The 26,560-nt window shown below is 46.4% G+C and overlaps 1 protein-coding gene across 8 annotated transcripts in view; it reads right to left on the bottom strand.

The window, feature by feature from the left end:
• The window catches only part of ZC3H7B (zinc finger CCCH-type containing 7B), a 47,440-nt gene that overhangs the window by 7,316 nt on the left and 13,564 nt on the right, over positions 1-26,560 (bottom strand). Inside the window, exons 7-20 of one of the 8 annotated variants that reach the window (XM_059846524.1) lie at positions 25,573-25,632; positions 24,134-24,176; positions 19,822-20,081; positions 18,011-18,359; positions 16,967-17,076; positions 15,952-16,114; positions 15,706-15,867; positions 14,667-14,872; positions 13,122-13,222; positions 12,260-12,441; positions 8,627-8,712; positions 3,199-3,332; positions 1,558-1,663; positions 413-521 (exon numbers count right to left, since the gene is read on the bottom strand). In XM_059846524.1, coding sequence (XP_059702507.1) covers positions 413-521; positions 1,558-1,663; positions 3,199-3,332; positions 8,627-8,712; positions 12,260-12,441; positions 13,122-13,222; positions 14,667-14,872; positions 15,706-15,867; positions 15,952-16,114; positions 16,967-17,076; positions 18,011-18,359; positions 19,822-20,081; positions 24,134-24,176; positions 25,573-25,632 — 2,071 coding nt within the window. Of the gene's footprint in view, positions 1-412; positions 522-1,557; positions 1,664-3,198; positions 3,333-8,626; positions 8,713-12,259; positions 12,442-13,121; positions 13,223-14,666; positions 14,873-15,705; positions 15,868-15,951; positions 16,115-16,966; positions 17,080-18,010; positions 18,360-19,821; positions 20,082-24,133; positions 24,177-25,572; positions 25,633-26,560 lie in introns of all 8 variants that reach the window. The other 7 variants (XM_059846521.1, XM_059846525.1, XM_059846523.1 and 4 more) reach the window with 7 other exon arrangements.

Genomic DNA, 26,560 nt, shown 5'->3' with positions numbered 1-26,560 from the left:
AGACAGCCAAGGCAGATAGAAGACAGACAAGAAAGATACAGGAGCAGCTACAGGCCAGGACTGGTGCTTTGGCAGAGCTCCATGTAGAGCCAGGCCTGGGACAGTACAGGCAACTGGAGGGACAGTACAGGGTGGATTCAAAAGTGATGCAGAAAGAGAGGGCAGCAGTGAAGCAATGTAAGACATAAAACTATTGTGCATTAGTCCCACAGCAAAGGACTCAAGAGATACATGCCATTTATGAAAAGAGCAGCTGTAGACAGACCTGACCTATAATCCCACACAAACTCATGGCAGCAGCCTTGTGCAGCTCCATCTCTGTTGTCAAGAATGTATCTTAACAGACGCTCCAGATGCCCAAATGTCCTCTCCCCTCTCCCTAAACTCTTTGGCCCACATTTCCCCCACTCACTTTTATTTTCCTTCATGAAGGTCCACATGTCTCTCTCCTCAGGGCTGTGGGCAAAGGAGCAGTTGCCCACATACTGGCATTTCCTGCCATTCTGTGCATGGATACACAACTGTTAAAAGACAGAGAGAAAGATTTAGCATCTGCACAATCAGTCCTTGCTAGAGGGGAAAGTGGGTTTGATAACCAGCTGGGGCATTAAACTGCACAGGAGAGGTTGCAAACAGGACACTTTATTTAACTCATGATTCTTTTCTTCAGTCTCCTGATGACATAAACACACAGGCAGTTCAGCACCTCCTGCCATTTCCATAGGTGACCAGGTGCAGATACAGGGGGGAGCATCATGGATTGACCCAATAGTGTTTCCCCAAAGGTGACTCATTCTCCACCATCTCTGAGTGGGTGAAGAGTGGGCTTACAGATTGCTTAGACCACACTGGTGCACACACAGCTACCAACAGCATCATTGCCAGAGAAAATGTGAAACTTTCTAAACATCGTATTTACTGATCATCTCTTCTTCCCCTGTCCTGGCACAAAAGGAGGACCTATCATAGGGCAGGGGGAAGGAGCTTTCTCCTTTCAGGGAAAAAAGAAAGGAGAGGGAGAGAGAAACTCTCTATCACAACATTTGGGGCTGGGGTTGTAGGCTGGATATCTGTAATTTTCCTCAGCACATGGCTTTTTACCTGAGTTCTTACTTTCACTTTCAAAACCCATCGTGAGCAAGTTTCACAATCTATAGCACACAGTCACAGCAAAGGCAGGGATAGGCTTCTCCTAAGTGTCTCGTCTCTCACCCACACTGAGAAACCCTGACCTAAGGAGAGTCTTAAATTTCATTCCCAAACCCTGTGCCAGCCAGAGATGCATTAACAGCTCTTGTTATGCATTAGCAGCAACACTGGAAACTTGCATTTGTGAGTAGAGTGGTTTAAATGGGTGCTGCTCTTTCTTCTGCTCCATCTTTTTGCTGGATGGATTTTGCTGTCATCAGTCTGTCCTTACCTCCCATCTCAGCCATCATGTGCTTGCCTCCCTGACAAGTCTTCAATGGAGCAGCCCTCAAAACACTGCACCGTGGTGGAAGGGAAAGGGAAAGGGAAAGGAATGGGGCACCTGGCCATGGCGGGCATGGGACTTACATCATATTGCTGTGGGAAGTTACGGATGGAAGGCAGCGGTCGGACTGACACCCACTTCTTCTTCGCTTTGGACATCACCAGCAGGACACGGCGTTCCTTCGTCCAGCTGAAGAAGAGAGAATAAATCAAGAGAGACATAAGAAAGAGCAGAACTAATGTTCTTTACCTCAGAGACCCTTAAATACTGAGAGATGAGCAGATCCTCCTGCCCAGCTTGTCCCTGCACTATCTGGCTGTTCCAAGACATGTACATTTGTGATGGAGAAGCCACAAGAAGGCTGTTTTAGAAGGACTTCTCCCTGTAAATATTACCTATTTCCTGGGGTACCTCCTTTCATAAAGGCACAAAAGTCTCCCCCAAATCTCACATGGCATCACCGCGGATTATTAAACAGCTGCAATCCATCCTTTGACACAGCCAATTCTTGTGCAATCAGATCCATGAAGAACACTTGGGAATAATTTCTGCTTGAAAGGTGCAATAGAAATGCAAGTCATTACAAGTACTACCTTATGAACAGTGCCAGGAAGTATTTATTCTGTAGCTCCAGCAAGGGATCACCAGGAGATACCCTGAGCAAAACCCCCAGCTCTATTCAGCAGCTGCACAAAGAGGTGTTATTTTTCCCATCCCAGGAAGCAATCCTCACCCATTTACTTCTTCCAGAAACTGCTGCTTCTGTCTCTTCAACAAAAGTTTTACATTTACAATATTAAGCTGGACTGTGCCTTTGTGGCTTATCTTATGGAAAGACAAGTTATATCCATCCTATCCCTGCAGACTGCCTGGGTGAGACAGGCCACAGTTTCCATGACCAAACAGTGACTTCCCAGCCAGTATTTTCCTTCTAGGGGGCTTATAAGACAGATGGGACAATTTTTTTTAGTGGGGCCTGTAGTGTTGTGACAAGGGGTAGTGTCTTGAAACTAAAAAAGGGGAGATTCAGACAATATATAAGGAAGGAATTTTTTATGATGAGGGTGTTGAAACACTGGCACAACCCAGAGAGGTGGTGGATGCCTCATCCCTGGAAACATTCAAGGTCAGGCTGAGCAACCTGATCTAGTTGAAGACCTGCCTGCTCATTGCAGGATGGCTGGATTAGATGACCTTTAAAGGTCTCTCCTAATCCAAACTGTTCTAGGATTCAATGCTTCTATCACACCAAACATTCTCAGAGGTGCAAACAGACATGGCATCCATCACAAAAGCAATGAAAGAGCCAAGGGAAACTAATTTAAAAGGAAGCAGGGTAGTTTGAATCATTTCTAATTGTGACCTGACAGACATCTGCAAACAGCTAAGTGTATAAATACCTGCAGAAGAGAACTCTCTTAGTGGCCTTGGTAAGAAGAAATTATAGGAACTGGAGAAAAGGGAATTGTGGGATCTGGACTGCCTGTGCCAGGAGTAACAGTCTGCACAATGCTGGCAGCAAATACACACAGTAAAGAGAGAAGGAAGCTGGAAAACAGCTATCTGCAATGCCTGCTATAGTGACGAACACCCCAAGCAGTGAGAGGCTGCTAGGAAACCTTACAGCCTCTTCCCAAGATGCCAAATGAAGCCCTGGAGAAGGTAGGATGAAAAATTCCTGCCCTTGAAGAGGGGTAGAGGAAAGAGAAGGTTGAATTGCTCACCAGTGGGGGGCTTTGGCACTACAGTACTTGAGGTCTTTATCTGGCTCCACCAGCTGCCCGTTCCTCCAGCACTGGCCACACACAAATTTCATCTGGAGGTCAAAGGTGCTTGACGTGGGATTCCGGGGAGAAGCCTGGGGAAAAGAACCACAGCCTCAGGCGAACAGAGGCAAAATGCACCCCCCCCAAACCTGCCACAGAGATGCTGGCAGCTCCCTGCAAGCCCGTGTGCCAGCAACAAGCCAGATTAAATCAGCTCTCCTTTGCCAGTGTTTGCTGGTGGCCCAATGAGATACCAGACAGGAGCAAAACCACTGCTTGCTTCAGCATGATTTCCTGGGCTTTGACATCTGGCCAAAAGCACAGCCTGGCAGCTTCCAGCACTGACCAGGCCTGGCTGTGAAACCCCTGCAGTGTACCTCCGTGTACAGACAAGCTCTGTGAGACTTGCCCCAGAGCTTAATCCCCACTTCCCTGCAGAGAGGGCAATCCATGTCCCACTCTGCCTGTGGAGAGCATTTGGTCACACAACTGAGAGAGGCCCCTTGGAAGAAAGCTGGACCATATCACAATGCAGGACACAAAACTCCTGCTTTTGGACCAAGAACCTTATGCCACATTTAACATTTGACACAATGAAGTCAGAGCTGGGTCCTCTTGTTGATATCCTTCCAAGCCTTTTCTGGGCAGGTTTCCATCTCTCATAATTTCTCTGCACTGTGTTTCACAAGCAGTTAAATCACAGTCTCTGGACAGAGGTACAATGCACATATTTCATATCTTCTCAGCCATTGCACTTACTGCCCCCACCCCACCTGAAAAGGCTAGTTTGGGATTGTGACTATAAGATTGTGGAGAAGGAAAAGAAAAGGAGCCAATCTCATATAACTGCTGCCTCATGTTTTCTGAGCAAATCTCCGGTAAACTGTTTGCATTCTGTATCACGACTGGAAGAACATGAGGCTGGTGTCTCCAGTTCATTTCCAAACCAAAAAACAAACCCGACTGGATGCCAGTGGCCCTGGGCACGGGAGTATGTGAGAGTACAAGAAAACATCCTGGTCATCGGGCCGGCCATGAAGCACAAAGGTCATGTACCAGCAAAACAATTCTCTGACTGTCAGCCACATCAGCAGCCCGTGCTACCTGCCATGACTTGACTTTAACCCTAAGCATCTCACAATAACCAGTCATGCAAGCCATGCCCCTGAAGAGCAGGTTTCTGCCAGCAATTGATTAGCAGCAGCATGGAGCCTGGCTGCACCCCTTGGTGAAGGGAAAACAGCAAGCACAGGCAGCACAGTATCAAAGCATTTCCCAGGAGACACCACATCAGCTGTCAGCTACCACTCTGCATCCTCCAGATTTTTGAAGAACCAGAGTTGACATATAAAGGGTCCTCTGTCGCTGTGAAAAGCTGACTGGGGAACTGACCACACCTGTGCTGCATACACGATGCCATCAGTTCTCTGATGTCCCAGCAAAAGGACCCTCCGAGAGAACCAGCATCTCCTTTGAAAGAGATAATCTCTTTTGAAAGAGGGTAATCTCTCATCTGGGAGAATGACCTTTCTGGTGGCTCCCAGCACGACTCGTTCATCACTTGCTGTCAGCTGTCACCTGTGCTGGTGACCACCAGAACACATCAAAGTGGCTGGCTGTGAGATGAGCAGAGTTGAGATTTGGGCTACCATGAAAGGCAATAAGGTGCCTTTAATCTCCACTTGGTCTCCAAAGGAAATTCCACTACCGCTCACTATTGACCCATCAAACATTTAGGCCTATGGTAACAAAACGGCACTGCTAGCATATTCCCTTTTATCAACCCCATGCTATCCTCCTGGTGACTCCTCTCAGCACAGCCAGGAAGCTTTGCTCAAACCTACTGACCCAGAAAAACTAAACATTGAGTGTCTGCCCAAGAGACAAGATATCAGAGAGAAAGAAAATATCTCTAAGGTAGCTCTGGTAATCTGGGCTGCTTTTTCCACAAATTCTTAACCAAAAGAAGCCCTGTGCATTTCTTCATCTGAATCATGCAAACTGCTGGTCAATCCAGTGGGCATGTATTCTCTCAGGGGATTAGGAGCCAAGTAAAAATTCAAAGCAGCTCCTGTTAATGCTACATGACTGTATTTGTAAAGGCAAGACACATACCTGGCAGGCTGCTGATAACCAGCAGTGTGGAAATTATATCACATGAGGCTCTAGCAGACGAAGCCAGGCAAAAGTGCCATGGGCTATGGCACCGCCCCTTGCTATGAAGCCAGACATTATAGTGCTAGCTATGCACCATGGCAACCAAATAAATACAAGTCTCTGGCACAACTGCTCTCCACTTCAGGCTCTGCAGAAAGCAACAGACCCTGCACGGCCACTCAAGTCTCCTAGCTTCAGGAACTCCTCTCAGTGATACTGAAATGTTCCCTAGAGGAGCCACATACCTCACCTAATTGAGTGAGCAGTACTTAGGTGCAAGTACTCCTTAATGGAAAGGTTTTATCCTCTCCATGCTTAAACTGATAATTCTGGGGTGAGCTTTCATGAGGGTTCTGGTGCTGGCCAGGAGAATAAAACAAAACAGCTCTTGAAAACCAGAAAAAATGAGAGCTACAACCCCTCAGTTTGCTGGGATATGATGAGAGGACACCCAGCTCCCTACAACAGCCCCTCCTGCTGACTGGCTCTTCAATATGTGGCCACTGGGTTAACTCCTACAGCAGCTGCTGTGAAGCCAAATTTGTGGGGCCAAGTGCAAAATTCCCGGCAGGTGCTTGGCAAGCAGTGCATCTTCATTTTTCATTTCTTGCTAAGGCTCCTGACCTTCACTGTCACAGCTACTGGGCCCCTGCATGCTGCCTGCCTCTTTTCTCCACAACTGGACAGCCCTGGGTGCTGAGTCCAGCTGGCAGCTGTGACCAAACTGCAGCAAAATCCCCCAGAGTGACTTCGCTTCCGCTGACCAGAGGACAGTGGAGTGAGAGCGGATCACGCGGGATGGTGGGAAGGAGGGGCCTGTTTTTACAGCACTCCTGGGAAGTTGTCTTTGCCAGGCAGCCAACTTTGAAAGCTGGAAGGACGCTGAGAAAACTCTGAGTCACGTTAGCCTGCTTGGACAGGAGAAAACAACGGCAAAAGTAAACATCTCTCAGCAGATAGCTAGTCCTGCCCGCAGGGCCTTCGGCAGCAAGCCCGAGTCTCATCCCAAAGCACAGCCCTGTGGCTGAGGACGTGCTGCTGCCAAAGCCATGGTGTGCTACTACAAACACATGCATCTGACTGACTTGACTGTCTCCCTGCACAGGGCCAGTGCCAGACTGGCAATCCTTAGAGACGGCTGGTGGTGCTGCTGGGAGGCACCTTCTCACTGTACCAACAAGGCTGCTGCTTTGCCTCTGCACCCTGGAAGGGGATGTGGGTGCAGTCAGCTCTGTGACAGGCATGTGTGAGGCACAGCCAAACTTTGCCATTGGTGATTAGCCTTAAGCACTGCCCACAGGGCCCAGAAACTGTAGCTCTCAACCCATCCCCTGATTTAGCAGGCTCTGGCATTTCCTTTCCTGATCCTCTGACCCTTGCAAGCCCCAGCAGCCAGAAATGGAACCCTCACTTAGCATCCAGATCCCACAGGCTTCAGAGGACATGCTCTGACCATGCCTGCTGTACAGCTTATTCTTCTAGCAGCAGCACCTCCAGACAAAGGTGAATTTGAAGCTGCAAGGCTTACAGGAAAACAGCTGTCCATTTATCTTTTTTTTTAATCCCCTCATAATGCACAGAGAATGGCAAGACAGAGCTTTCTTGAAAATGCAGGTAAATTCACAATAGGCAGGACAGAACCAATCTCTGGACTGTTCTCTTGGAGCAAGGTACATATGGAGCAGGGATTGCTGATATAAATCCAACTGCTGTCACAAACTGCTGCAAATTCACATCTAATTTCCTCCCATGTGGAGATGCAGGCCATTGCCTCTGTCCCCACACTAGGCAGAAAGAGATCACAGCCAGCTCTGGTTGCAGGGACATCCAGATCATCCACTTCTCATATAATACAGGATGTAGAAACTTGTCTTGCTTAGCTTCCTGAGAGGTTAGAACATATTCTTTAAGCAAGTCAGACAGTTCTGGGAACTACAGACCTTGGTTATTCTTGCTTATTCTGGACTGCTGCTTCCCATTCCTCTCCTCCAACCTTTTCAGACCACAACAGCTGCACAGGTTTATTGCTGAGCATCCCCTTGAAGATGAATCCATCTCATGCAGCAAAACCAGTGCATAGGTGGACACAGAGCCCACTGCAAGTGTCAGTGCAGTCACTTGCATCTTTTCTCTTAGGCTAAGCTATGCCCATCAGACCTTCCCACAGATGCTTACCCAGCATCAGTGCCCTACAGCCTTCAGAACACTTCTGATGGCACAAAACCAAGACAAAAAACAGCAGCTAAACATGACATGAGTGACTCAGATTCCTCTCCTATAAAAGACCTCCTCCACAGGGTGCTCACAGACTGCACTGGGCACTGGTCTCTGCAGAAGAACTCCTGGGTGACAGATCCCACACAAAGGTGAAACACTCTTGCTCGGACAGTAAGCTCAGGTTTGTTAAGGTTAAAGAAAGGTGTCAAATGGAAACAAAAAGGATTTACACCACTTTCCCCACCATTGTCCTGTTCTAATGGCAAAAAGTGCTTTAGTTCAAACTCAGGACTGGGCTGGGAATTGTCCTCACTGGGTGGGCTCTGCTCCTACAGTACAGAAATCCCCTCTGGGATAAAAAAAAAGGATAAGACAGAACTGCCCATAGCCAACAAGACAGAGGAAAGTAAACAAAGAAAAAGACCTTTGCTTCTAACCCCTCTCACACTACCCTGGTACACTCTTGGCATTGCTGGAGGATGCAGCCCTCCACACTGAGAGACTGGTGGCAAAAAAAAGGCAAAGCTCCCAGCCTCCTCCTGGTAAAGCACTACTAAGGTCTCTGTCAGCCTCAACAGCACCTGGGTGGCCAGTTCCACCCACTCCTGCATTTAGATCAGACATCATGAGTCATTCCTTAGAAATCCTTCAAACTGCTCTACCGCCCCTTGGCCACTAAAGGGCAGCAGGACACATTTGGTCCCCACTGTGTGACCACTGCCCCAAAATCTCCCAGTTTCACCAGCAAGGTGTCACAGGAAACATTCTCATGCGTGTTGCCCTTGGTGAGGCTTCACCCTAGCAGGGAACAGAGCAAATCACAACACTGCAAAACAAGGCACAAAGCTCAACACCAGCACTGCAACCAGGAAAGCTCTCAGCTCTCCTCCACCTCAATGGCCAGCCTGGTCTGCCTGGACCTGTCAGGCACAATAGTGGGAGGCAAAGAGAGAAAGGGCTGGAACCGCTGGGAGCAAAATCTGTCTCCAGGCCCTAGATGGACCTTACTTACCACGCTGTTGGCTGGTTTGCTGGCATGTGCCTCCATCTGCTGCCAGTACTTCTTGGACTCCTGCACAATATCTTCGTGGGTCATTCCTGGGAACAAAAAGGAGACAGAACTGAGCAACACTCCTCTGGCAGAGGGAGGGGTTGCAGACTTTTTAGTTTGGGCTTAGTAACCCCGGAGTAGTTGACAGCTCCCAACAGCCCCCTGGTAATTTCAGGACTGAGTTGTGGCAGAACCCACCACAGAATATGTCTAATCCCTTGCTAAGGAAGTTCCTCTCTACACAAGCCAAACAAAAGGAGAAGAGTTCAGTCTCCTGAGCTTGTTCAGACTTGGCTTTCTGCTCAGGCAGTCTGCAAAGAACCCAGACACTGCTTCCAAGCCAATAATTCTTCACAAGGGTCAAGAGCTTGACCAAGGCTGTCCCCAACCCCCATATCAGCAGATTCTACCAAGGTTCTAAAGGCAATGCTTTATTACTATTGAGCTACTGTATATGGAGTTTTTGCTTCTAGCTTGGAAGATCACAGACACCCACTGAGACATCTAGCATCTGCAAGACCCCTGAAGTCTCACCTATTACCTGCTGGGATTAATTAGCCTGTTACACCTTCAAGTTGAGAGGGCTCCCCATAGGCAAAGAGGAAAGGTGAAATTCAACACAAATAGACACCAAGCACAACCAAGGCAGCATGGAAAGACCAGCAGTGCAAAACTAACCAAGGAACAGCTGCTAGTAAATAACCAGCAAAGAAAGATCTGCAAGGTCTCAGATATCAGAAATACAGTATCAGACAACAAGAAAATGGATTGGTCAGACCTTATCTAAGGAATTAGCTCCTGACCAGCTCAAGTGGTGAGGGAACAGTCTCTGTTAGCACCAGCCAGCTAGATGGGCATTCAAGTTATTAAGTGCTCTAAAGATCCAAGAGAGCTGCCAAGACAAACTGAAGCAAATATCTTGCACAGGCAGCTGATTGCAAGGGGGGTGCTGAGGATGGCCTTGATGCAGCATCCCCAGGACACAGACATTGCAAATTTGATTGCTTTGCTGATGCCTACAGCTTTTTTTACTGAAGTGAGGTGCTCCCCAGGAGTATTACATAAACGCACTCATTGATCTGGGAGACAGAATTTAAGGGCCATCAAACAAAGTTTTCATCTCAGCTTAGGCTGTGGGTAGCTTGGGTAAGTCACAGCATTCCTGACCTCAGTTTTCCTGTCTGGGATTTTGGCTGTTCATGTCTCCATCAGGCACCACTACTGCCATTTGCACAGGGTTTGAACAGGATGAAAAGCATTCAGAAAACTTCACCATTCTTCATGAACATTTGCTCAAGTCTTTAAAATGGCAGTTACTGCATAACTGGTATTGCTCACAGATCAGAGCTATTGGTGAATATTCTACCTCTTAACCCTTAATCCCAGAAGAAATGGTGTAGAGTTAGAAAAATTGCAACTCCCTCTTCCATGTCCAAGTATTCTAGGGTCAGACACGATGATGATTTGTATTTTGGGGACAAAAACTCTAAATCTGGGAAAACCACAACAAAAAATGTACATGCTGTACTGGACCTGGCAGGAAAAGAGCTGAAGCAGCTCCCACCTTTTCCATTCTGCATACCTGTGATCCTTGGGGTGCAGAACCAAAGGGAGAAGCATATACAGGTCTTGTCAGAAAACTGAATTTCAAATATAGTTCTTGTGAGTGCCTTCTTCCAGTTCTAGAATTCTGAACTATCTCAACAATACAGTCTAGAAATGTGGTGGTGGAGAAAGAAAAACCCTCACAAATGTGAAAGGATGGTTTCCAATCTACCAGCTTTTCAAAGCAGGAACTGTCACAAAGAAATGAGCTGGGAACCCAAAGGCCCCTGTGTTGATTACTTATAATATTTCAGCATCTTTTGCAATATCATTAGTGAAGACAAAGAGTTTATTATTACCACTGGTTGAAGAAGATAGCAAGAGATGCCTGTGAAAAGCCACAGTGAACAAGAAAACAGTCTTGCCTGTCCAATTTTCAGATCTTGGGAACCTTTACTCCACTAATACAATCCTTTATCCCCATGAACAAAGCCAAAAGCTCTGTAAATGCTCAAATGGCTGTGAAGTGTTTCAAATGTAAGCTGCCCTCTTCCTATTCTTGCTGAGCAAATAGTGCCCAAATGAAACTTCCTGCTCCAAAGCTAAAGCATTCCCAGAGAATGGTAACAACTACCTTTAATCTCGGTTTCCATAATGAAGGCTACACTTGAGAGAGGCAAACTAACAAGGAAAGCAGGCTCATATATACAGCCCTGCAGAAAAAAAACCCCACAAGATAATGTCTCTCCTGTTGTTGGAAAAGGTGGATCATTAAGCACAAGGCTTAATGATCAACTCTGCAGCTTAACTCATGGCTTGTTTCATCTCCTCAACTTTCCCTTTGAAATAATTTCTTCAAATAAAGAAGGAAAGGAGAAAAAAAATCAGTTTATTTCTTTTGCAGGATGAAGAGGAAGGAACACAGAGGGAAGGAAGAAGGGAGCAAAGAAACTTTTCAAGTAACAAACCTGACCAAAACAACTAAAATAAACCAACCAAGGGATGGGAATAAAAGCAAGGTACTTGAATATTAGAGTGCCCAGAGTACAATGAGCAGTATCAGAAGCATGTAGGGCAGCAGTGGTGGCCCATGACTCACAGGCAGTGTGCTATCTTAGAAATTCCAGAGCTGTATTTTTTAATTTCCTGAGGCCACAAGTAAATGAGGGCAAACGGAAAGATTAAAGATGGCATTTGCCACAGTGAGCTCCTTGTTCATCACTCTCCCTCATGAGCTGAAGCCAAGGCCAAGGACTGCACTGAACATCAATTATGACATCAAAGAATGGTGAGAAACACGCATAAGGTGTTTCCTCTCTGAAGTATTCCCATTACCAGGCTGGGTGTTGCACTAAATGAGACCCTGTGGTGAAAAAACATGTAGGTAGTGCTGTATGTGGACTAATACCTACACAGCCAACAGGACAGCAGCCAGAGAAAACCTCCAATACATCAGACAGAGACAAAGTGACAGGACTGAAAGTGCCAGATGTGGCAGTGTCACTATATGATTTCCCTGAGTATAATCGCCATAAAACCCTCTCCCTAAGGCATATCCTCAAAGGCTCTTTGGGAAACACCAAGTATCTTGCAATTTCCTGCTGTTGGTGAATTTGTTTTGAGAAACTGGAGATTCACAGACTTCTTTATATAACCAACTGCTTCATCACCTGTGCTGCCATTCTCACTGCAAGACATGTTTACTCGGGTCCAGCTTCTATTTGCACAAGATCTAAGCACCAAACAGCTCTTGGGATTCAGCTCTATCTTCCTAATTATCATTTTAATTTATACAGCTGGCCCCAAGGGAAAGGCTTTCTGGTCTGCAAATTATAATAGCCCTGTTCCTATAAATGGACAAGGGCCAAATCACCTCACAGAACACCTTGGTCCTCTCTTTTGTGTCCCTGAGGAGGCAGAGTAAGTAACATGCAGGATCGAGTGACACCTTCTCAGTTGTCCCAAATCACTTTCTTTCCCCCTCAACTGGCCCTGGGTACACACTGGAAGAAACTCAGGTGTACACAACACCAGCCAAGTCACACTCACCTGAATATTGCTGCAGCAGCCAGACCTTGAGCTCAATGAAACTGTGAGCAAAGTGGCAGCTGTCCTCACGCAGGCAGCCGTAACGCACCTCATGGCGGCACACGTCAAACTGGAAGTGCTCCTGGAACTGACGGATCTTGGAATATTTCAGGGAGGTGGAACGCACAATGTGGACCAGACACCTGCAGAAAAATACAAAGCACCAGAGGATCAAACTGTCCCCCCTTCCTCCTTACATATGACATCCAGACATTGGACCGGGCAGGCAAAGGACACAAGAAAATCGACACTGGGAGAGACAGATTCCCTCTGGGAAAAGCAAATCCCTGCCCTCCCACCCTATCAAGCCTGGGTAGTTATTTTCACCCTGAGCACATGGGTGATGCTCTGCCTAAGTTCAGAGACTAGACAAGTTTCAAAATACACAGCAAAGATACCAACTCCTCTAGTTCAGCATCTCCCCACATCTGAGGTTGCCAGGAAACAAAAGGAATTGTATGACTGTGTACTTGACATGTTTGTTATACTTGTTTTCCTAAACATTTATTACCAGACAGTCAGAGGCAGGATCCTGATCTAGAGGATTTTTGTTTTGACCTTTTTGTAAAGGCCAACTGAAAGGCATATTAAGTCAATGGAAAACTTAATGGAGTGGCTCCTAAGGGCTTTGCTGATGCCTGAAATCCCTCAGCACCAGAAGCAAACATGCAGGGTGAAGCCCATAGTGCTATTTATCATGACTTGAGCTGTCCTATGATTGAAACCCATAGGGAAGAAAGAAGAAAGAGACCAGAGCCCTGGAGTTAAACTGGCTGGACTTGTGAGACATGGTTCCCATCAGGAGAGAAAATTGTTCACTCACTTGTTGTCATGGAAAATGTGTTTTGCAGAAAGGTTGGAGCAGACAGATGGTGTGTCCTTGGTCCCTTTGCTGATAATCCGGGGTTTGCTGTCAAAGCAAATCTGAGAAGAGAAGAAGTAGCACACTGGGAAAATCTTAGAGAGCAGTGAACCAGAGCAACTTCACTTAAGAGGAGAAAAAAGAACCAGAGCCAGCCTATTCTAATGTTCAAAGTTAGAAAGAAGTGTGGTGAAAACTTTGTGGTAGGGCTTAAAATAAAGCAAGTCAATCTCTGGAAAAGCTTCCAGACAACATTTTTTGGCTTATTCTCCACAGTATTTTCCATTGTGGTTGGAAAAATTTTGGTCAGAGCCACATATTCTTTCCCAGTTAGCCAACAGAACAAGAACAAGGGAGAAAAAAAAACAGCCACTTCACAGCAAAGAACATGTCCTTTTACATGCACTGCCAACATGGGAAACTCTGTGCTGTAGAGCACTAAGATGATCTGAGGCAATTCTCAACTGACCAACTCAGTAGCTCTGCACAGACATCAAGTTAGAATTTGTTGCATTATGGAATTCCAATTTCTAAAGTAACTGGGGCTAAATTACAATTCAAAGCAATATGTCAAAATGGAGGAAGAGACAGGCGATCCCATGAGGCTGTGAGCACCTGGTTCAGCTGCAGGGCTAAAGAGGGAAACTACTCCTTTCTCCTGCACACTCCTGCATACGATGCTCACGGTCCTTCTGGGAGCAGGGCACTGGCTGGGACACAGAGTTACAGATGGCTTGCTCCTGCACCTTTAAGATTTCCTTCTTGAAGAATGTCCAACATTCCTGGACTCTTTTTCCCTTCAGAATTGCCTCCCAAGGTACTCTGCCAACCAGGCTCCTAAAGAGGCTAAAGTCTGCCCTTCAGAAGGTGAAGTGGCAAGGTGGTAGTCTGCTGAACCCTCTCCTTATTTCTCCAAGAACTGAAAACTACCATTGCATGATTGCTGTACCCAAGATGGCTTCCATTATATCACCCACCAGTCCTTCTCTGTTCACAAACACCAGACCCAATGGATGCCTTCCCTAGTTGTCACCCTCACCAGCTGTGTCAGTTCTCTTCCACATACTCCAGGAACCTCCTGGACTGTTTCTTCTCTGCTGTGCTTACAGCAGACACCTGGTAAGTTGAAGTTCCCCACAAGAAAAAGGGCCAACAATTATGAGACTTATCCCATCTGCCTTTAGAATATTTTGTCTGCTCTTCACCCTGGTTGTGGCCTGCAACAGACTTCCACCTTAGTGGCCTTCCCCCAGTTCCTACCCATAACCACTCAACCCTATCATCATCATGGTTAAACTCTAGACAGTGAGAACACTCCCTAACACACAGGGCTCCCCTACTGCCTCTCCTTCCTCACCTGTCCCTCCTGAAGAGTTTCCATTGCAAGCATTCCAGTCGTGCGAGTCATCCTACCGTATTTTCATGGTGGCAACTATTAACATATCAGTGGTCCAGATACAAACTGAAGAGATGATGGATGCCTGCCCCCTCCCACCAGTTCTGTACCTCACAAAGGAAGGTGAAGATGCCCTGATGTTCCTTGAGGAGCTTGGCAATTGTGAGGCTGCTCTGCTTGATCCCACCTAGCGGGTCAAAGAGGAGGTCACGGTTGAGGGTCCCCTTCCTCTCCTCCGTCCACACGTCGATCTCTTCCTGGTGGTACGCGAAGGTGCAGTTATCCCCGTACTTACAGTCCTGCTTGTTAAGCATATCTACAAAGCAACAAACAGCACACACCACCACACAGGCAGGGCAGCCCAGTCAGAAACTGAACTCTCTTTCGTCTTCTCCCACTGCCCACACCTTACACAGAACTGAAAGCAAGAAAACAGAGAGCTAAAAGAAAAAGACATCTCCTCCCAAGTTCACCTATATCAAGACATTCAGGAGTTAATGCAAACTACTGAATGCTGATAATCTCAAGTAATGCTGCTATAGGGGAAACCATCTTAAAACAGGCAAAGATTTATTTCAATGTCTGGCCAGGGACAGATCATGACTTATCTAACCCCTTGTAAAGCCAATACAATTAAGTTCTCCCATAGGCCCAGGAGTAAGGAGCCATTTTAGCTTGGCTCTGGCAATCTTCCCACCTCATTAGGTACTTTGTAACGACACTGCCTCGGGATACCAGTCTGGTCACGCTGTATTGTGGGATGGGCTGGAGCAAAGGAGCAGGCAGAGAACGCTTTTCCCTAGGGAGAACCACAGCCCTGCCATGGGGCAGCTGGGTTGAGCAGGACTAATGTGGGCACATGTACAGGAGGCAAGTTCTCAGTAAAGCCCATGTCAGCAGAGCAGCTCTGAGCGCTCAACTGTGGGCAGCGGCTCACTGAGCCTTTGGAACTCTTCTGCACCACCACTTTAGAAGCTGCCTGCTCTCCATGACACGGCAGCTCACTGCCTTTCACTGTACTGAGCCATCCAGCCCATAGGCTACTGATGGAACAGGACACCCTGTTGCCAGCAGGCAACACCAAACAGAATTTCCCTCCCAGTCTCCCCTGGTACAGCCCCTTCCCAGCAATCAACCGCCACAGATCACCTTTGCACAGATAATAGGATCCTACAAAGTTGGTTTTGGTTGGGCGAGGACGGATCCTCTTCCAGGTCTTGTCTTCAGAGCTCTTCAGCCTGCCCAGCAGGATGTCCCGCTTGCACTTGTGCTCCAAGCCTTCCCGATAGGTGTAATCGCCAGCCTTGGGCCCTGCCAGAGAGAATAACCCCATAAGCCCAGGGAAAGCCAATTCCTAGTCTGTGCCAGTGCTCTGGAGGCAGAGCAAATCATCACCTGTTTTGGGGTAGCAGATATGACAGGCTTGTTTGAAAACATGAGTAGACGCCAGGGGGTTCTTCACCAGCAGAGCTGTGTTGGGCATTACTGGTTCTGGCTGCGACAGCAGGTGCTCAGTGGCCTTGGGCACAGCTGGGTGACTCACTCCACCAAGGCTGACCTGAGTGAAAACACACACACCTCTCTGTTCAGCTCTGCAACCACATGGGCAAGAGACCTCTCCAACCCCTGCCCCACTCCAGTCTCTCAAAACCTTTCTCATTTTGTCTCTCATCAAAATGTTGATATCTGAAATGACATTTCCAGAAGAGATGACTGCAACTTTTTCAAAGAGAATGAACACTGTGGTGTGTTCACTTCAAAGACAGGCCTCTTTCCTACTGGTAAGAGACCTCTGTTTTCTACCATGAGCCACAGAACAAAATGCCCTCCTCACTCCTTCCTATTCCCTCCATCACAATCTACTCTGCAATGAAAGACTTTTAAATCAACCTTATTCCAAGCTAAAAAAACCCCCAAACTGCTTATCAGTAAATCTTCAGGGATATTCACATTGATGTTAACAGGGCCAGCAGGTGACAGGAACTCAAGAATAACTTTTGTTCCAAGCTTACTAATCCTCCCCTTTTTCTCCAAGACTGGAGACATACGACAGAGGCAGAACATCTGGACAAGTCTTCTGACAGGGGCAGAGAGCAACAAAGAACTTCAGTAGCCTGAAGTCAAAGTTGGCTTACTCTGCCCCATCCTTGAGCATTATGGGACTGCCAGATACAGTGGAACCCCGGCTTCCATGATCCCCTGCTGACCCTACAGCCTTGGTCACACCGTGTTTACCTTGGCAATATGGGTTATGGATAAAAACAAAGATGGAACAAATGTCTTCCTACTGACTCAGCGGGAACCTTTACCTGCCTTGCCACAGCATGGGAGGCAACACTCACCAGGGCAGGCTAAGAGGAGGGGCCCAAATTACCTACATCACCCAAGTGATCACTATCACCACCACTACTACCTTGGTTCCAGAGCACCTTGGGACATCAGCACGGGGCAGTAGCTCACTCACCACTGGGGCTGGTTTTTGGCTGCTGGGTGGGTGTCGCAGTTCCTGAGAGCTAGTTTCTTCTGGGCAAAAGAAGGGAAAAGAGCCCCACAAAACAAAAACAATCATTTCACTCTTAGAGGCAGTTCTACTCACAAAGAAAGTTCCACTTTCTTCCCAAGGCATCTGTCTAGACTCAGAAAAACTCCAGGAAATTCTTTCTTGTCCCAGAAATCCTACTTAACCCAACTCTTTGCTGCTGAGAACTGGCATTACTAAGATGGCAACCCAAAGCTGAGGTGAATGAGAGTGTTCAAGTGCTGACTGGCCAACCTCTGCTGTTCTGAAAATACTTTTGCTGCCAATATACTGCAATACTGGGAACAAATTAATCAAGAAGAAGCCCACTTCCCTCATGAACAGGAGGCAACTTAGTCTTTGCCCACCATCCTCCACAGCTTTTCTCCTTATGACATGAGAGTTCAGAGTCCCATTCGAGAGGACACTCATTGCCCTGAATCCAGAGATGGGAAAGACCTATCTTGGCCTCTACCATTCTGCCCAGCACAACAAGGTCCTGTATCATCTAAAACAATCATCACCATTCTGCTCACTTTGGGCAAAATGTCAAAGAGTCATTGAGGAGAAAGGTGGAGGAATCATGCTATGGTCCTGCAAATTGTGCCAAGGGAAGTGTTCTGGACACCAAGGCGAGTTTAAATCTCATCATTCATCATTATACACCTTGATGTTCCTTTCTCCTCTTTAGATTTCACCCCATGCAGGTACTGGTTATCTGGGATTACACACCTACAGCTTTTTCTCATTACTTTTCAGCTAAACATTATCAGCTACTCTGTCCAAGACAATTCACTGCTCTCTTCTACATTTATATTCCTGTTCTGCCACACCAGCAGAGAAAGCTACAAGACATATGTCCTCAGCATTGAAGGAAATAATTCTGGCATGCATTCACAGCTAAGGCAACACAAAACCACATCACCTTGCACCTACCAATGGCAAAGGAATCCAAGGTATCCAGCGACCCCCTGCTTGTCCCAAAGGAGTCCAGGGCATCAAGCCTTGTATCTGTGTATGGAAGCAGATCCAGGGAATCCAGCGAATCTAAAGTGGAGCCACCACTTCCTCCTGGTGGGGCCTCGAAGGCATCCAGGACAGAGGAGGAGGAGAGCTGCTTGGTGGGATCCATCACCAGGCCAAAGGAGGCAGGTGGCAGAGGGGTAGAGACAGGGATGCTGGCTGTCACAACTGGAGGCAGCAGCGGAGTTCCCCCCGGAAACACAGGAATCAACTGGGGCATCTCTGTTGGCAGGTTGGTAGGAATGGTGCCCTGGACCAGAGACTTCAGGAGAGCAGGAAGGAGGATAAATAGCAAATTAGTATTGAGGAGAGAAAACTGAAAAGAGATGTCCTGGTTTTGGCCAGCACAGAGTTAATTTTCTTCTTAGTAGCTGGATTTAGCATGAGAATAATGTTGATAACACACTGATGTTTTGGCTATTGTTAAGTCATGCTTACTCTAAGTCAAGGACTTTCCATTTCCCATGCTCTGCCAGCGAACAGGTGCACAAGAAGATGGGGGAGAGCACGGCCAGGACAGCTGATCTGAACAAGCCAAGGGGATATTTCATACCACAGAACATCATGCCCAGGATTTAAACTGAGGGAAGCTGGTGAGGGTCACTGACTGCTGCTTAAGGAAGGCTGAGCCTTGGTCAGCAAGTGGTGAGCAATTGTACTGTGCATCACTTGTTTCTCTTGGGTTTTATTCCTCTCTTTCTTTCCTTTTCTGTTATTATTGTTGTTGCTAATATTGTATGTTATTTTATTTCAATTATTAAGCTGTTCTTATCTTACGCCACAAGTCTGGGTTTTTTCCAATTATCCTCCTCACTGGGGAAGGGGCAGGAAGAAAGTGAATGAGCAGCTGGCTGGTACTTAGTTGCTGACTGGGGTCAAACCATGACAACAGAGAGCAACAGGCTCCCAGTGAGGGGCATGCTGTACTAGCTGGAGCAAAAGGATACCTGGCAGCTCAATCTACCTGCACACTTCCCACAGACCTCCCAATTTTTCTGTACTGCAAACAGTCTGGACCAGGATCCCTGAGGAGGTGTTGGGATACCTGAGTTCATCAGTCTGCAAGGCAGTGCCCTGCGCTGGGCACTTAAACCAGCTCAGGCTGAGAAACAAGGCAGCCAAGTACACCCAGTGCAAAGGTCACGGTAATGATCACAACCCCTGGCACCTCCCATCAGGGCTTTTCCAACATGAAAATCACTATACTCCCTCCAGACCCAAGGTGGCTTACATAACCAACACTGGCAACTAAAATCCAACATAAGTATGAATACAGATTGTTCATGCAGCTCCCAGATCTGTTCAACGAGCTTAGGCTGAGTGCAACCTGCACAAAATACAAGGACATTAGAGCATGCCCACTATATAAAATACATCCATCATTCCTGCTTCACCACACTCCTTTTACCACTCTCAGACTTCCTTCAACTTCATGAACATGAGAAGTCAGATGGAAGGAGATGTCAGGGGAGGGCTACCTTGGGTATATTTTGAGAGGCAGCTCCCTGAAGCTGCACACAGCAAAGCATGCTTGGAGGAGGACTCTGCATACTCACAGTAGCAGAAATAAAGGAAAGAATGAATGAGTTTTTCCAGAGAAAGAGAGAGGAGAAAAGAATTACAGAAAGAGAATGAGAGGCAGCATGCACATCTCATGCTCCAAGGACTTCCAAGGACCTATTTAGAACAAAGAAGCAGCAGACCCATGCAGCACCCATTCTTACTAGAGGGTATGGTGACCCTTCAGCAAGGGAATCCAGGAGGGAGTCTAGTTCTTCCCCAATGATGTCCCCATCTGTGAAGTCCTCTGTGTTCTCAGGCACTGGCAAGGGTACACAGTCTGGAGATGGGAGCAAGCTGGCAGCAGGAAGCGAGGTGGGCAAGCCCTTTGCATCTGAGTCAGAAGGCAAAGGGGCCAGCCCCTCATTCACAGGGATGGAGGTGGCCACAGGAGCTGGGAGGCACTGCAGGTCCATAGAGGAGTCTGTGATGAGAGAGAAACAGAGCCAGTCACCAGGAGAGCCTCTTGCAGGAGACAAATAGAGCCCAGCATGGCCAAAACAATACTGTACAGCTCCATCAAATCACAAAAACCAAGTATGCCAATTTTCTGAGAGGAGAGGCTCTACTCTGAAGAGTACTTGCCCTTTCATTTTTGTTCCCACTCTCCAATGGCTCACCAATAGCTGAAATACATTCTAAGGGCCAGTGCCCAATCTGTCTGTCAGGATTTGGCAAGCACCTACAGCAACCAGGAACAACACAAAACCTGTGGCTGAGCAGTTATCAAATTCATTATGGCCAAGACTAAAGGCCAGGGGCACGTAATACAATTTCTCTATAACCCACCACCTGATGTTTTTCTTCAATGTTCCTCACTAATGCATTTGGCAGAGGCCACTGCCTTCCCTCCTTGGAGTTTTGATACCCTAGCTGAAAGCTTGCTTACTTGCACACCCTCTCTAAAAACCCAGGCATCCTAAATGGAAGAAGACAAAAACCACAAGGCCCCGTTGAGAGGAGACTCAGAGATTGTGTGGTGAGATCAGGTTGTGCTAACAATGTGTCCAAAAATTCCCATCAGACTCACTCAGTTGTCCTTACCCAAGTAAATTCCCTGCTCTTGAGTCCTTCCTGATGTCCAAAAGTGGGAGGTTGCTACTCATTTTCCCCCTCAATATCTGATCAGCAAACATGCCCTTGGGAACTCGTGTGAGGCAGGGCTGAGGCAGGAAAGAGGCAGTGGTTTTCCCTAAGGTTTCTTCCCCTCTCCAATACACTACTGAAGTAGTAAGATGTTCCCATCATGCAATATAAACCTCTGTTAAGTGAAGTTAAGGTTGCAAGCACATGTTCCTCACAGAAGAGCATTTTATTCTCAAAATAATTAAAGGTTAAAAAAAAGTTCAAATGTTAGAAATTTGGAAAATGCAGCATTACATTTGCAGTTCTCAAACCAAGCACCCAAACTACCTTAATTCTGCCCCTGTGCAGATGTCCTGGAATAAAAGAAAAGAAATAAGACGAAGGTGCTACTTTCTTCAGCGACATCCCATTGGCTGCACTGTAACTACAACAGAGTAAGGCTATAAAAGCAAGGCAAAGTTTGGAAGGAGAGACAATAGCTTTTATTAGAAAGGCTGATAAAATTGGGAAAGAAACTAGACAAGCTTCAGAGACACAAAACTTGATCCAGCAAGAAATGCTGCATCCTATCTGTACCAGGTCTGTTCACTCAGCCCCCATGAGAACTTGGCCATATCCCTCTGCATCAGGGATGGGGGAAGTGAGCCCTGTTACTGGCTGCAAACTGAGAGCTTCTTCTTTAGCAATTCCAGCAAACCCCCAAGTCCTGAACAAAACAACAGCAGAAATGACAAACACAGGCATGCCCCCTTATCTCTAACCCCACCTGGAGCACAGCACCAACCCCTGCAACCTTTCCTCCAGTATTTGTTGTGAATGGCCCACATGGATGGACTGCAGCAAAGGTTACTGTGCAAGGCAATGGAGGCTGAGCCATGACAAAAGATAGGGAAGCAGGGGAAGTGGCAAGGAACAGACACAGGTCCCTCTCCACATCCTCAAGCATGCCACTGAAGGCAAATGCATGTTATACCTTATGGTACAACACAGGATTTTGGTGTGCAGCAGGAATCCAACACAAGATTTTGGGGTGCAGCTGAATGCATTTCCCACAGGCTGGGCATGTCCTTAGTTTTGCAGCTGCCCCACCAGTCAGGCTCGGCCCCATGCCCCCTTTGCAATGACTCGACTCATCTCATCTCATCTCATCTCATCTCATCTCATCTCATCTCATCTCATCTCATCTCATCTCATCTCATCTCATCTCATCTCATCCTTTGGTGCAGAACCCCCAGCCACCAGGGAGCCAGCTATCCAGTTTTTCTCATGGCTGGAAGCTTGGCCAGATTCCCTGCAGTACAAAGGGATGGCTTGTGCTTTCCCATTTTTCAGATGTTTAAATCTGGAGTACTGTCAAGATCCCTACAGAGGCCAACAAGAAGTTCAGAACATGCCGGAAGGGATGGGGACACGTGCAGCGAGGAGCGAAAAGATGCACAATGACAGGGCCCCAAAGGATCCAGCAGTTCAGACTTTCTCTGAGGAATGAATGAGGCCCTGCATTTTCCACTCAGACTGGGAAGCAAAGAAAAGAGGCCCTCACACACCCTAAGAGGCCACACACACCCTAAGAGGCCCCAAACGTGGAAACACTGAATGCATGACCAAAAGGCAGACAATAACATGAGACCCCCACAGCTCAGTGCATGTGAAGGGCAAGGAAAAGAGCAGGGACCAACAGGCTCCACTACTTGCGAGTGGAAGAGGGAGATGTCCACTCCCCTCTCTCTGACCACCCAAACACTGTCATTCCTTCAGCCACTTCCTCTCACTCTACTCTTTCCAATTTTTTTCCCTATCTCTCCTTTCCCATTCCTGCTTTCCTCAGGACACCAGATCTGCAGACCTCACTCACCAGCTGTGATACCCACACCTCAGGTACTGTCCTTACAGAATGCTCAGGCATCCCCTGTATTCCCCTAACGTTTGCTCCATCTTAAAAGAATAAAACAGCTTTCTTTGACGAGTAGCTCACAGGCACACCCACAACTGCTGACTTCTGCCCCGGCTATCACACTCAGCCCCACGTATTACAAGGTCAACGAGGGGCTTGTCCATACACACCCATGAACCAAGTCTCTCATACCAAGCCCCTCAGCTGGTAGCTTCTCTGGCCATACACCTGCCTGTCTCCAAGAGGCAAGTACAGAGCTTTTAAAAGCACTGTTTCTATCTCTGGTCTCCAAAACAGTAGTGGTTCCCTGGTGCATTAGCTGACCAGTGGCCATACTGAGCCAGATCTGAGCCATGATCTCTCTGCAGGACTGGGCTGAGTTAATCAGATAACTTCGAGCAAAACATGGAGGAAAGGGCTTCAACAGTCTGCATTTTAAAACAAAACAACAACCACAAAAACCATCACTAAAAAAACTCTTCTAATCTGAAACCCAGCACCCACAGTCATCCTGTGACATCCAGCACACCCCTCTCAGGGCAATTGGATAACACAATGCCAGTGCTTTAGCAAAATTTTCCTAGCAGTAAAGGCTCTGTCTGCCTGATCTGCAGTAAAGGTGGCATGCTGCTCTTACACCAAATCCAGATTAGATAAAGAGCTTACTGGACGCGGTCATTTGTTAGTCTGTAGTAAGAGTCCAGTTAATTTTAGCACAGCAAGATAATGTGAAAAACTCTCCTTAATTCACAGAACTGGGTCTCATGATCTCATGTAGCAAGCAGGTACTAAACTGGCATTCAACAGAGAACTAACAAGCTTTCCAAAGCACCCTAATAATGAAATTAGTTTCTTTCTATAAAAAGAGCAATTGCTACTTGTCCTCACACTTACCTTCACGCACACAGAGCTACTTTACAAAGGAACAAAGACTGATGTGCTCAGAGGAAGAACTTCAGTGCTCCAGCACACAAGGCAGCAAGCCTTTCTACAGGGGCAGAGTTAAGGTCACTTGTTTCCCAGCATGAGAAAAGCAACCCTGTTAATCTTCCTTCTCCTGGGTGCCTAACCCTGAACTCGGCTCTCCCTGGGTCCCTCCCACCTCCTTTGTTTTCAATTCCTCCACCTCAATGTCTTGGAGGACCATATGGACTCAGAGCAAAACAACCTTAACTTCACTTTATCTGGACTGTTTTGCCTTGGAGCAGAATTTCAGAAGCTTTGCCAAAAGCAGCTTCAAGGAAGCACAACTGGAGAGAGCTGTGTACCTCAGCAGACCCTTTTAACTCCCAGACACGTCTCTCACTGGGCCTGGACAAAAAGCAGGTTTTGCAAGAAAAACACTCCTGCTTTGCACCACTTCTTCTTTCTCCCAGTTACCAAAGTTAGGAGTGTGCACAAGAGACACAAATGCAGGTGATGAAGCTCTCAAGCCTGCCAGCCTGGTCACATACCATACTGAAGCCACAGAAGTCTGAGGAGAGTGATATCTTTACCTGTTTCGATGTCATCTATTGAGCCCAATCCATTGGAAGCAGTCTGCAAAGAGGATGCAGGAAAAGGGAGACGAAAAGTATTGTGAGAAGTTAATCTTTAAATAGACATCCACACTTTACCTATGGGACTCTTCACTACTCCTAAATGTATATGACCCTTTCTTTTTCTTTATGGCCTCTTTCTATGCTGGAACAGTAAAACCAAATGAACTTTAGGAAGCCATTGATCCAAGGAACCTATTCATGTTTACCTTCAGCAGCCGACAAATCCTTTTGCTACAAAGGAAAACCATGTCTGCACAATATCCAACCATGTGAGCAACTCCATACATAGAACAGGGTATTTCATGTGGGGATGAGAACACTGTGTCCCAAGTCCCAGGACACATCAATTGGTCAGCCCACTGCACGGGAGATCTGATTAGCCTGACCTCACACAACGTTCCCTTTCTTAGTTCACATATTTTGCAATCTAACAACCACAAACTTCGACAGCAAATTCAAAACAGGAAAATGTTTCTGCCAAGACAACTGCTGACTTGGAGCTCAAGGCAAGGAATAAATTGAGTCCATATTTTACAGAAACATAAATAGAGGTAAGTACATGTGCCTTCAGATTAAGCTTAAAAAGGCACAAGTAAAGCATTTGTCCTGTAATATTTCATCTACTACAGTGGGTTTGCACTGTTATAAAATATAAAACAATTTTCAATTGTTATAAAAGGAAAATATTTTGAAATTAAAAACTAGGTGCAACTCTTATAGAAAGCTGACTGGCCTTCCTAGAAAAATGTGAAGCCAAAATGTGAACAGTGAGAGGTAAAGTAGTTCTTTAGCAGTTTGTTGCACAAAATTATCATGTTTATAGTTTTATTGTTTATTTGTTTTAAGAAGCATTGTGAAATACCAAACAAAACCAGCAAGTGCTTGTTTGTTGGGACTTTTTTCGCCCAGTGATAGACCAAGGAAACCAGCAATTTCTTGTATTTTACTTTAGCATTTGTACACTGCCCTGCGCAGCTGGGTCTCCCAGGACAATACAAACAATACACAAACTGTGTATGTACCTTACTCACTACACCACAGGATTTAATTCTATATGTCTCTTCAGCAGTTGCACTTTCTGACTTTCACTTAGCATTGTTGTTAGATATGCAAAACTTGAAAAAAATTTATTTAAAATGCAAGAGATAGCAAACATTCACAATAACTAAGAAAAATAGCCATCTTTGTTGATCTAATTACCAACATAAAAAATTATGTCAGTAGAAATGTTTTCAAAGAAATTAATTTCTTGGCAATATCCCTTCAGAGTAGAAAACACTAATTAAAACAGTTCAAACTTAAAAGACAGTTATAAATTTGCATGTAAATAAAACTTTAAAGCATTCTAGTAGCACAACCCATAAATAGTAACAACCACAGGATGCAAACTCTACCTGGTTTGATGAACTGATTGAAGTGCCATTACTGAGTAGTGAGAATGTTTCCAATTCCTGCTGCAAGGAAGAGAGAGGTCTTAGAGCAGAATTCAGCCTGTGAATGCTCATGAATTAGGTAAAGCTGGGTTACAATATGGTTTTCTTCCAAGCACTGCCCAAAAATAAAAGCCACCCCAAAAGGTTATCCCAGTGTGACACAAGAGTGCACATTTGTCAACACTGAAAAGGGACATTTAATTGTTCTGTACACCTCAGAACATCCAACCCACAACCAGGAGGCAAAAAACTTCCTTGAGAAACAAATGGGTTTGCTTTTCTTTAAGAAATTATCACTTTGGGAAGGCATTACCACACCGGAGTGAAAGCTGGAACTCAACACAAAAGATCACAAAGTGTTAACAAAACACCAATCACAGAATTTCAAATAATAAAAAGCATTCTGGAGTGTTTAATTTTTATATTTCTAACATGCAGGTGGTTTAAGTCCATCTCAGCTAAGTAACATGACAGTGGCAATAAAAGGTGGCAAGGCCAACACAGTGAACAGCTACAAAAAGTATTTCCACATAAACTTCCCTTTCTTTGAAACAGAAACATTTTGGAGTGTGGAAAGCTGCTATGAGATCAAAGAGTTTTCTTAGGACAGGCAAATCACACACAAAGTTTGCTGGGGAGAGGATTAACATGTTACAGCCAGATTTACCCTAAAAGCTCTCTGCAAACCAGATGCCCACCCATCATGCCACCTCATGCTACAGAGGTGCCCCTCTGCAGATGGAACATGCTGTTTGTTTAACACTGCCGTGCTTGGGGCCGAGGATGCAAACACAAACCTCAGCCTCCACTACTAGCTCATGTTCTCTGCTCCTGAGAACAAAACCTGTGACCAAGGCAGCTTTAGGGGAGAGCAGCTTTATGGCAAGCAGTGGCCTAACGCCCTCTAGCTCCATCCCAGGGTACACATTTAAACACCTACAGCACCTCC

This window comes from Haemorhous mexicanus, chromosome 5 (assembly GCF_027477595.1).
Source record: "Haemorhous mexicanus isolate bHaeMex1 chromosome 5, bHaeMex1.pri, whole genome shotgun sequence".
NCBI classification, from domain to species: Eukaryota; Metazoa; Chordata; class Aves; order Passeriformes; family Fringillidae; genus Haemorhous; species Haemorhous mexicanus.
This window is presented reverse-complemented; position numbering and strand designations above follow the sequence as displayed.